Source organism: Portunus trituberculatus, chromosome 48 (assembly GCF_017591435.1).
Source record: "Portunus trituberculatus isolate SZX2019 chromosome 48, ASM1759143v1, whole genome shotgun sequence".
In the NCBI taxonomy this organism is placed as follows: Eukaryota; Metazoa; Arthropoda; class Malacostraca; order Decapoda; family Portunidae; genus Portunus; species Portunus trituberculatus.
The window spans coordinates 7,915,925-7,928,424 of NC_059302.1; the positions used below are offsets into that span (position 1 = coordinate 7,915,925).

The window sequence follows — 12,500 nt, forward strand, 5'->3', positions numbered from 1 at the left end:
ACACACAGACAGACAGACAGACAGACAGACACACACACAGACAGACACACAGACACACACACAGACACACACACACACACACACACACACAGACACACACACACACACACACACAGACAGACAGACAGACACACACACACACACACACACACACACACACACACACACACACACTACGCTCATACTCCCCCATACAAATTAGGATAAGCGCTCAGTAACTACAATTACGTATTTTGATGTTTGTCGGGACGCATGTTCGGCGCTGGATAAACAAGCCTTCATTAATGCGAGGTCGACCCTAATGACGCCAATTTTTATCGGCTCCCGTAATTATGTTAATAGAGGGCAAGGGCTCAGTTAGGGAGTGGGGAGGGGGTGGCTGGACATTATTATAACGACACAGGATATTGACCGGCGCTGAGCTGTGGAGGGCACGGGGCCTTGGGCGTGTTGATTAGCTAGCGGCGGCTGACTGCTGGCCAAGTGTTAGGCGGAGGATGCGGTGGTGGTGGTGGTGGTGGTGGTGATTATCTACACTGATCATGAGTATTATAAGAAAGGTGGTGGCAGTGATGATTATATTCGTGGTGGTGATGGTTGTTGTTCATTATCTTTATAGTGAACGTGAATGATGGTAATGGTGACAGTAAAACTTATCTATACTGATCGTGAGGGTTAATGATAATGATGATGGTGGTGGTGGTGGTGATGGGTGATGGTGGTGGTGGTCGTGGTAGTTATTTCTGATTATCTATACTGATCTTGAGTGCCAGTGGTGGTGGTAGTGATGTGGTGGTGATGTGATGGTGATTATGATAATGACGTAAAGTGGTCATGATTTTTCTTGTTCGTTGGTTATAAGGAAGTACATAGTAACAATTATGAAATTACTTTCTTTTTATCTTTTTGAATTCATTTATTCATTTTTATATTTAATTTCTAGACGAGATTACAGTTTCATTACTTATTCATTTTATTTTTCATCACTCGTTTAGCTTAAACCTTTTTTTTTTCTTGATTTAAAAAGCTAATATTGAATTTTATATATATATCCTTTATATTCACATTTTTATTACGAACGCTTTTTGGGGTTTTCTATTTATTTTTTTTAAGAACTAACTTATATTATTTTCGTTACACTCACCACCTCCTTCCCCTCCTCCCCAAAATAAAAATAGCTCACCAGAGGACAGGAATATTTTATAACCTTGTAGAAGGGAAAAATTTTCACGGTTACATACCTGAACATAAACACACAGAGACAGGAATACAGTTTTTGATGTTTCTTCGTCTACTTTAAGAATCAAGAAACATGCGTACATTTCTTGCTTAGTTATAAACTTCCTCATATACACACACGCCAATACAAGGACAGAAAATGTACATATCATGACCAGCATAGAACCACTTTTTCTATCCAATTTTATTTACTTATATTTTGGTGCTGTAAGTATGTAGCCTCAAGAAAATTAGATAAAAATTTCCAGACCTTAGCCAGCCTCGAGTATGTACGTACGTACGTACGCGCGACACACACACACACACACACACACACACACACACACACACACACACACACACACACACACAATAATGTAGTACAAAAATTTCCTTCACTCACTGGAAGCAACGCAATCCTCGACCTCCGCCTTGGAGGTGAACTTAAAGCAACTCATGTCGGGGGGAAAAACCAGCGATCTCGTAAACCACACTGCAACGAGGAAGCAAACAAACGCGCAACAGTCCAAAGTTATCTCAGACATGGCGTAATCAGCAAGCAGTCGACTAAACAGAATAGGAACTACCCGGTAATCAGAAAAGAAAGGCTAGAAAAAGAGTGGGAGGGAAAGAAAGAGAAAGAGGGAGGGAGAGAAAAGGAAAAAAAAAGTTGGGTGGAATCAAGATGCATTTTTTTTAATCCATTCTGTTCTCGAAGGAATTATTCTGAGGCTAATGGAGTTGGCCGGATTTTCTTGCAAATTCTTGAGGGAAAAATGACTAATGAATGCCCAAAGTTGCAGAATATTTTTATCTCAAAACTTGCGTCATAAGGGAAAGAAAACTAAAAGAAGACGGGCAAAAAATTACAAGGAAATGCAGTTGTAAGGTGTACTTTTTAAATGTATACAAGAAGAGAAGACATGGGTTATATTTACGAAAGACAGAATTAGAAGCAGTGGATTATGAAAATAAACAGAGGAAATTAAGAACTACACAAAAATCTCAGCAAGAGAAAGAACAAGAAGAAATGAAACGAGTGTAAGCAAGAAGGAACAGCAACAATGAGAAAAGCAAAACTATTCGGAAGAAAAAAAAAAAACGGAGGCAAAAGAAATTATTGCAAGCATTAAACGTGGAGAAAAAACGGAGGAGATATTAGTGTGAAAATATTATACAACGATAAAAAGATAAAATAAATAAAAAAACAAAAACAAATGTAAATAAAAAAAACAGAACAGACAACTCAATATCCAGAATGACATGTCACCTTCAAAAAGTAAAGTCGCAATTAAGGAAGGGAAATACAAAACTGCTTGTGACTACATCTCTTTCTTTCCTATTTGCTCTTAATGAAGGTTGACTAAAGTCGGACGAGATGTTTAACAACTTTAAAACGTAAACTTAAAGGTAAATATAAAGGCTCTCAAAAGTTGTCAATCTCAACAAAGTTTGTCATATGAAGGATATACGAGTATCCAGGGAGGAGGAGGAGGAAAGGAGAAGAATGTGGAGGTGGAGGAGAAGAGGAGGAGGAGGAGGAGGAGGAGGAGGAGGAGGAGAAAGAGGTGGAGAAAGAGGTGGAGGAGGAGGAGGAGGAGGAGGAGGAGGAGGAGGAGGAGGAGGAGGAGGAGGAGGAGGAGGTGGAGCAGGAGGAGGAGGAGAAAGAGGTGGAGGAGGAGGAGGAGGAGAAAGAGGTGGTGGAGGAGGAGGAGGAGGAGGAGGAGGAGGAGGAGGAGGAGGAGGAGGAAGAGGAGGAGGAGGAGGAGGAGGAGGAGGAGAAAGGGTGGTGGAGGAGGAGGAGGAGGAGGAGAAAGAGGTGGTGGAGGAGGAGGAGGAGGAGGAGAAAGAGGTGGTGGAGGAGGAGGAGGAGGAGGAGAAAGAGGTGGTGGAGGAGGAGGAGGAGGAGAAGAGGTGGAGGAGGAGGAGGAGGAGGAGAGGAGGAGGAGGAGGAGGAGGAGGAGGAGGAGGAGGTGGAGAAGGAGGAGGAGGAGGAGGAGGAGGAGGAAAAAGAGGTGGTGGAGGTGGAGGAGGAGGAGAAAGAGGAGGAGGAGGAGGAGGAGGAGGAGGAGGAGGTGGAGCAGGAGGAAGAGGAGGAGGAGGAGAGAGAGGAGGAGGAGGAGAAGAAGAGGTGGAGGAGGAAGTAGAAGAGGTGGAGGAGGAAGTAGAAGAGGAGGAAGAGGAGGAGTGAGAAGAAAATAATTAAAGAAACACCATCACCACCATCACCACCACCAACAACAGCAGCAGCAAAAAGAAAAACAGAGACCAAAAACTCAATGACACATGAATAAGGAATCAGTGCTTTCGTTAATACACTCCAATTTTTCTTTACACTTTAATGCCGGGAGTACGAGAACGAGAAGGAGAAAAGAAAAATATTTAACCTATCTCCCCATCTTGCCCCGCGGCTCATCTCTTTCCCTTCCATCACACTCCAACATCCATCATCCCTATTGCCTCGCCCTCTCCAAGCTGAAATGGACTCCTTTCTGTGTGTGTGTGTGTGTGTGTGTGTGTGTGTGTGTGTGTGTGTGTGTGTGTGTGTGTGTGTTTGTCTCTGTCTATCTATATGAACGAGAACAACCCACTCTATCTCTCTCTCTCTCTCTCTCTCTCTCTCTCTCTCTCTCTCTCTCTCTCTCTCTCTCTCTCTCTCTCTCTCTCTCTCTCTCTTTTGACCTACCTTGTTTGAGCTTATATTCCGAAAAAAAAATGTAGCAGGTTTTACTTTGTTTGGCTTTCTTTTTTTTTCTCGAAGTGGAAAAGAAACATGATATATTCTCTCTCTCTCTCTCTCTCTCTCTCTCTCTCTCTCTCTCTCTCTCTCTCTCTCTCTCTCCTTAGTTAAGCCCTCAAAAGCTCTCGAGACGCACTTCAAAGATAATCAAGACTCCTTTTCTGAGCCAGTGAATTCATCCTTTTTCCAACCTCCGTTCCTCTCTCACCCTTCCCTTCCCTTCCCTTTCCTTTCCTTCACCCCAAGACTCCTCGTACTTCTATCGAGATGTCATTACGCGTCACTCATTATTCTTACTCATAGTTCACGTTGTCTAAGAAAACTTTTACGTAAGCAGATGGAAGGAGGTCGATTTGACACAGTTCCCCCTTAACGCAGACAGAATGTAGACGAGCCTCGCCTCGATCTCCTACCGCCACATTAATTTTCTTGCCTTTAAGGAGAGACGGAGACGGAGGGATAAGGAGCAAAGAGAGAGAGAGAGAGAGAGAGAGAGAGAGAGAGAGAGAGAGAGAGAGAGAGAGAGAGAGAGAGAGTAATAATGAAAAGCAGCCTCGATTTTCTACAGCCACGTTGGTCTTAAAAATATACGGAATACGAGAGAGAGAGAGAGAGAGAGAGAGAGAGAGAGAGAGAGAGAGAGAGAAAAAAACCCATCTTTCCTTTTATTACATGAACATTCTTCCACTTACACTCACCCTCCGCTGCCTCTTCATCTCCCCACGGCGGTCGTCCTGGCTGGCGTCTTGGCGGCATCCCCCCGGGCGTGCTGCTGCTACCGCTCGGATTTCCGTGCCATTAGAGCAGGTGAGGGAGGGTCTCTTTTCCAGACCTGTGAAAGGATCTTAAGTTAGAGGAGAGAGAGAGAGAGAGAGAGAGAGAGAGAGAGAGAGAGAGAGAGAGAGAGAGAGAGAGAGAGAGAGAGAGAGAGAGAGAGAGAGAGAGAGCACAACGTATGATTGGAAGAACACAATCATGACTCAATCACCAAGCCAATTAGAGGAGTCATTGGGAGGCAAATGACTCGCTTAATGACAGATCAGCTAGGCTCATTAAGCAGCATGGCGCTCACAATAATGCTAATGATATTACTAACTTTTTACTCCCGGAATATCCAGACAAAATGAACTGCCTGTTAAAAAGAAAAATGAGTTAAAATACATAATGCAGTGAACTACATAAATAATGAATAATAAAAAAAAGAAGAATTGCATTTGATGAATTAATCGAAGTTATATTTTTTGTGTCCACTTATTCTTTTGTTGCTGTAATGATTGATATAAATACGCACATATTACCGGCATTTCCTTATCCATGCTGGTGTTATGAGTGGATGTCACTTGATTTCTAGTTAATTAACTCTCGCGATGCTGAAAGAAAAATGTGTTGCCATCGTGGTTGCGTTCACTCATATATACATACCTTAGAAAAAAAAAATTGTATATTCTAACGATAGTGGAATTATGATGCTTCAGATAACAATGATGACATACCTAAACAATTTTTCGAAAGAGGAAAAGAAGATAGGAGAGTGGATAAAAGCTGAAGTCCAACATCATATCCTGCATAATATCTTTCACCAATTCATATTACTCATTATCATGACTGTTCTCCTCAAAGACAACGAAAAAAAAAATGCGAATGTATCAGTAAAAAAAGATGAAACAGAGAAGGCAAGGAATAATAATGGAAGGAATGAAACTATTTGGATAAATGAGAGGGACAGAAATTGGATGAAAACGAAAAAAAAAACATGAACAGGAGAATTGGAGGAAAAGCGAGAAACAAGGGAACTGATAGATAAGAAGAGGGATGAAGGCCGCTGGACAGATGGGAGGAGTGGCTGTTATTGGAAGGGAAAGAGAGAGGAGAGAGAGAGAGGAGACCAACAAGTCCAGTAAACCTTCCTGTAAGTGTGTTCGTTAAAGAGCCTAAAAGTAAAATCTCAACCTAATTAGCAGCCTCATTAATGCGAATTTACGTGATTTTCCTGACTCTGCAAATTAATTAAAACGGAACGAAGGTAAGAGAAAAATTCAAGCGGTAAGAAATAAAAGATGAACAGGCGAATAAAAGAAAAACAAAACATTGGAATAAGTGAAGATATAATTGCGTGAATGGAATGAGAGTAGGGATAAATCTTGAACAGGCGAAGAAGCAAAGGTTGAGTGAAAAGGATGAAAGGAAAAATTTAAGGTACCATAAAGTTGATGAAAACCCAAAAGTTATGAAAGAAGGATTTAAAATGACGGAGAAAAATCTATTTAATCTTTTCTAGTGCCTCTCTCTCTCTCTCTCTCTCTCTCTCTCTCTCTCTCTCTCTCTCTCTCTCTCTCTCTCTCTCTCTGTACTTTACTCCTCCGTAATCGCTCTTTTCACTTTGTCATGTCTCTGTATTTCCTCCAAGTCTTCCTCCATCTCCACTAACTCGTTGTCCACCTCTACTTCTCACCTCAATCTCCTCTTCCTCTTCCTCTTCCTATTTCGTCTCTTTCACTTCCTCCCCTTTGATGATGCATATCAATAGGGAGGGAGGAACATATGTCTCCCACACCTGTCGCGGTGCTCAGGTAATCAGGAATTTTTACCTGCTAGGGCCTAAGCGAGCAGGGTCTTGGCAGGCGACAGATTGGGGGCGTTAGCAGTGTTTTTGGGGAAGCTTCTGATAAATATCGGGCCCAGCGGCGGTGGTTTATTGGTCCTTTTAAGGTCCTGGGGCGTTTGTACCGGAAGGAAGGGAACTTCTGAGCTTGGAAACTTGGAAACTCTCTCTCACACACACACACACACACACACACAGCTCGAACGGCGGAAGTCTCAGACAGTTAATCAAGGACTGTTTAGAAGATTGTTCAGTCAGTTGTTGGCGAAGTGATTACACGAGGCTCGATTTGATGCCGTTCTGGGTTCGACTCTGCTGCACCCGGGTAGCGCCACGGGGTTGGAAGTGTCAAGGCCACAGGGAATAGTTGACTTTGTATTAATTCAACAGAAATGGGAATGAACTGGGGAGACCCCTACCACATTTCAGTGTTGGGTGCCAAAGGGAGTCACAGAGTACGTTTACAAGTACATAGTTGTCAACATCTCTAATGGAATTTATGTGCATTAGGGGTACATTAATGAAGCAAGGCCAGGGAGTGGAGCAATTGTAATGAAATGGAACTGTATGAGCACTCGCTGATGTGTACACACACACACACACACACACACACACACACACACACACACACAGAACAAACTTCTCGTACGTAGGCCAGAAACAAAACGAAGCACGAAACACACTGCATCAGACAAAATAGAGTCAGGGCTGCAGAAGTACAGACAAAAAAGACGCGTGCTCCAACCAATACTCTCCCTCCACCACCACCCAATCTCTGGTCTCCCCCCCTAAAAAAAAAAGGCGGTTCCCTGCGAGCCGTCCCGCTGCTATTTCACGGGCATAACTTTACGACTCGACTCGCCAAGTTTGTAGCGTGAGGGACGGCACACTAAGTCATCTTCTTTGTGTTCTTTGTTTCCCGCAGGACATGTGCACTAAACAATACATTACCGGACATAACTATGGCCGGTCTTATGCACGTGATGGGAAGTGAGGCGAGTGAGAGTTAGTGTAAAGCGGGAAATAGTGACGGAATGGGAAAGTTAACGAGTGGTTATGCTGTTTTATTTGCTTTGTTTTTCATTTATTTATATATGTATTTATAGGGGAAAGTAATAGATGTTTATGATGTTATCTTATCTATTCATTTCTTTATTCTAGCTTATTTGGGAATGTAGCGACTTAATATTAAGTTTTTTATATAATAATTTATCTATTTTTTTATTTTGTTTTTGGAAAACAACGAGTGCTTATAATGCTATGTTATTTACTTACTCATTTATTGCATTGGTACTTGCTTCTAACTAGTTAAAAATATATTCAAGGCAGCCTCACGACATTTGCCTTCCCCAGCTCGTGTCTACAGTTTCCAATATCTGCACAAAGGTAATGATGATTGGTGCAGGTCAGCAAATCCACAAATGAATGATCATTACAGTATTAACGACCAATTATAGCTGCTATAGTTTCAAACACTCCAGTCGAAGTTTCCCTTTCAATTCGATCATTTAACCATCACTAAATTATGGTGGAACAATTATGCGGTGAAATCAGATAACACACGATTATAAAAATAATGAAGATCTATCCATGTACGCAACGAAGTAGTAGTAGTAGTAATCAATCTGAGTTGTAACTACACACGTACCGAGAGACTTCGTAGACATTAAAAGAGAGCACCTTTATGCATGCACTTTGTATACATTGCCACATGCAACACTCGTACATAATCCCAAGTCAGTCTAGAATGATGTTGCAATGTACCCTTCGATATGAAAAAGAATACTTACAGTGAGGTGTTGATGGTGAGGGTGAAGCAAGGTGGAGAGTGCGCTCTGTGACGCGGACCTCCCTTCTGACACAGTATCTCTCAGCGGTCTGACCAACGAGTATAGATAACTATGAGAGGAAAGCTTGAAAATACTGCGTCATTAATTTAGATTGTGGTAGATGGCAAGTATAGTAGTGTTTTGTTACCCTCCTAGAGGGACTCGTCGTCGCTTACTTTTGACTTGAGATCCCTGAAATATTTAATTTTCTCTTCCTACATGACATATGTGGTAATATACGAGACTGATAAATGTAAACATATGTTTTCAAATCGAAAATGTAATATAATGTTTTAAATTTTCAGTAAATATTTGAATTACTGATCACTTAAATATCAGCTCTCCCTGCTGCCATCCCTTTCAAGTGGTCGCCATCGTCCGCATCCGCGTGGGACACACAACACTCGCCGCACACTTGTACTGCCTACGTCTGTCTCCTGATCCCATCTGCCCTTGGTGTAGGACTATCCCTGAGACCACTGAGCATTTCCTGCTCTACTGCCCACGCTTCCACCTCCACTGCACTGCATTACGTTCTTGGCTCTCTGCCCTGGGCATCACAACACTCGACCTGCTTACCCTCCTGGCGGCCTCAGGTGTCCATCCCTCCCGGCAATCTGCTGTCCTTCGCCTTACCTGTGCCTTCTTGAGGAAGACCGGCCAGCTATCGCGCCTGTGATATCCACACAGGACTACTCCAGGGCTCATAAGGATTTAAAGATCTTCGCGGCCCTGACAACAACAACAACAACATCCCTTTCAAGTCCTTAACAACATATTGCAGCAATTATAAGAAATGAAGATTTCACGAGGGCCGACGTGTATCCTGTGCCACTCAAACAAAGGCACACATCCACACCTATCACTCCATCATTTACCAAAGGAGGAACAGAGGTACTGTACTATGCTGCAAAGTGATATAAAAATAAACTTAAATCCCTGTTATTTGTTTTGTGAGGTGTGTACCAGTATCTCATTGTTCATGTTAGGAGAATGGGAAAGAACGACTCCGAGGAGGGAAAGGTGTCACGTTTAGAGGGAAATTCACAGTATTGCCTTATAAACTATCTACATGGGGCTTCTTTCACCCGCCAAAAATGGATAAATATATAAAAAATTCTATCAAGTTATTGATTATTTTTTGCCAGCTATAGTGGGTGTTCCAATTGCTAGTGATCAGTAGTTTTATCAGATGAGGTAAACAAAAGTATTGTGAGACTGGTGTAAGATTAGAAAAAAAAAAAAAACTACTTTTCTTTTTATGTAGTGCTTTCACCTGTATGAAGTAGCAAACACAAAGGTAAGCTTAGGTGTTGCACACACACACTCTGCCTATATTTTTGATGAATGTTAATTTCCATGGGGTTTAACTGCCTTGAGTGTCTTTAGAGTAGAAGATGTTAAAAAAGAAAATGCAGAACTAAAGAGATGCTTAACTAAGGAACTTAATTTTATTGAACAGGTATTTATTCATACTTTACTTGTATTTCATTATTAATGTTATTAATTATCTTCAATTCATGACATTTGGTCTAGTTTGAAATGAAAAGTGTGTGACTCATGTCAAACACACACACACACACACACACACACACACACACACACACACACACACACACACACACACACACACACACACACACACACACACACACACACACACACACACACACACACACACACACACACACACATATATATATATATATATATATATATATATATATATATATATATATATATATATTTTTTTTTTTTTTTTTTTTTTTTTTACATAATTTGTTAAAGCCCTTAAATAATACATTCATTACGCTTCGATTCAATGAATTATCATTCATTATAAGCCCATTTATTCATTACTGACGATTTTCAATATAATAATTTTCACATTTCACATTGGTAAATGAATATTTCCTTGTCGGATATTTATTCCTCCCATGCCACATATAATATCTAAATGAGTAAGTGAGTATTGATATAAAAAGAAGTGTAAGACTGAGGACAAGACACGTGCGTTGATAACGTAATTTTTTTTGTTTTGTTTTGTTTTGTTTTGTAACAGTATTCTCAAGATTGGTGATGAAAGGGTAGTACCGCGCCTCGCTATTCCTGGCGCGAGGTTCCAGTGCAGCTGTGAACGGTTCAGTAAATACAAACCTGAGCGGGTGAAAGAGAGCATGATGAAATACTGGCACTCGAGCATTGGACCTCCGGCACTTGAAATTAAGGGTTTTAAAGACTTGGTGGTAGAAGATCAAACAATACGAAATGTGAAAAAATATTAGATATTATGGTAGGTTTGTTTGTGTGGTGGTTAATCTTTATGTGAGAGCATGGCTGAATCTTTGACAGTGTTAAGTTGCCATTAAAGCTTTAGCTTTAATGGCAACTTAATATATCTAGTATTTAGCTGTGTATCAAGGCCAATGCGAGTTGAGGCGAGACAGTCGGAAGCCAGCAGACATGAATGAAATCACACGTTGCCTCAAAGGCTTGACTTCTGTTGATAAAGCGCACGCTACTTTAAAATAACCATCGTGTTGCCTCTATGAATTCTTGTCCTCTCGTAAATGTGCAGCAATAACATTATTCATAACGTGACTTTCCTGGCCCTTGTCCCATCAGTGGGATACATGTTCTGGATGCAATAAATCAAAAGAATAGATTCCTCGAGTTTCTCTTATTCGTGGCAACGACATGACATATTTAATGCAATCTTTTATTCATTGTCAGAAGGCAATATCAATGTGCTAATTGAGGATCTTAATATTGAATCATCTAGCGAGACGTGACAAAGAACACCTATAATACGTTATGAATGAAGTGCACTCAAAAAATTGTATTATTCACTAGGAGTGGTAAATGCAATCAGATTCAACTACCTGCTTTCCAAAAACTATACAGTCCATCCCTTCCCAAGCACACGTACAAATACATATGTAAATATGAAAAAAGTTTTGGTGGTATTTTTTTTAGTAAGGCAGTTGATAAAAAAAAGCTGATTGATAATCAGAAAAAAAAAATCAATTTTTGCCTTAATATCACTGACTTTCATTTTAAACCCACATTGACCCCAGCAGTTTGTACAAAGAACTATGTACTTTGGAATGTTATATATTTTGTTATGGGTTTAGATTTTACATGAGCTAGTTTCTTTATTACAATTTATGAGAACACAGAGCCATCATGTTAGTTTTGATCGTCCATTACATCATGAATGCTCTTTCTTTCCGTTGCACGCTTTGAGGCAAGACCTGCTTGACTTGACGCGCCGTCTTTATTGCATCCCGTGAATGCCTCTGTAGGTTCCCAGCATGTCACGGAAGATAGACAACATTGGTGTGTGTATCGCTTGTTGTGCATACTTTTGACCATATCATTCAGTACATGACATTCTATTTCCTCTGCAACCACATATCCTTCCTTGCTCTTTGTGAACGGTAATATAAAATGCATTCGATCCTTCACGCAAGAAACACAACTACATTCCGGCCGTGTACCACTTGCCATACACACTTTTTTAACCAGATATTCAATAAATGACATTCTAGCCGCCTTGGAGCCACTCTATCTTTATACTCCTTTCCCAGTTGTACTGTAAAAAATTTTCTATACGTCCCTGAAGAAATACAGCGATATTTTCTCCATTACATAAAGCGTGTGACAGATACTACGCACATTTCTGCTCATATTATACAGTACATGACATTCAACACACCCGTGGACTTGCCAGAGAAACACAATACTGGTAGGAAGGAGAAGTAAAAGTATATAGGGTGTATCCACTGAATATATATAGCAAACTTACGATGAGGTAGGGAGAGGGTAGTTTTGGTCTTCTTTAGGGCTATCTGAGAACCCCAAGCTTCGGTAGAGGATCCAAAAAAAGTAGAAAAAGTTTCTCTCTCTTTGATTCCCTTTCAGCTTCCGATGTAGCATCTGACTCCCCTTTTTATGCCCGTGAATTTGTTTCTGAATACATACACCAGTGGGTCAAAAATATAGGACGTCTGGTAAGAGAAAAAAAGGATAAGAAAATATGAGCAGTAAGGGAGAAGAAATGTGACGTAAATATGAACTAATAGAAAAAATAGAATAGAATAGACAAAAA

General features: G+C 40.8%; 1 protein-coding gene across 1 annotated transcript in view; it reads right to left on the minus strand.

Annotated features, from left to right (window-relative positions):
* LOC123498793 overlaps positions 1-12,500 on the minus strand; it is a 36,602-nt gene that overhangs the window by 21,172 nt on the left and 2,930 nt on the right. The window contains exons 4-5 of the mRNA XM_045246216.1: positions 8,351-8,459; positions 4,651-4,790 (exon numbers count right to left, since the gene is read on the minus strand). Of these exons, the coding sequence (XP_045102151.1) occupies positions 4,651-4,790; positions 8,351-8,459 (249 nt within the window). The remainder of the gene's footprint in view (positions 1-4,650; positions 4,791-8,350; positions 8,460-12,500) is intronic.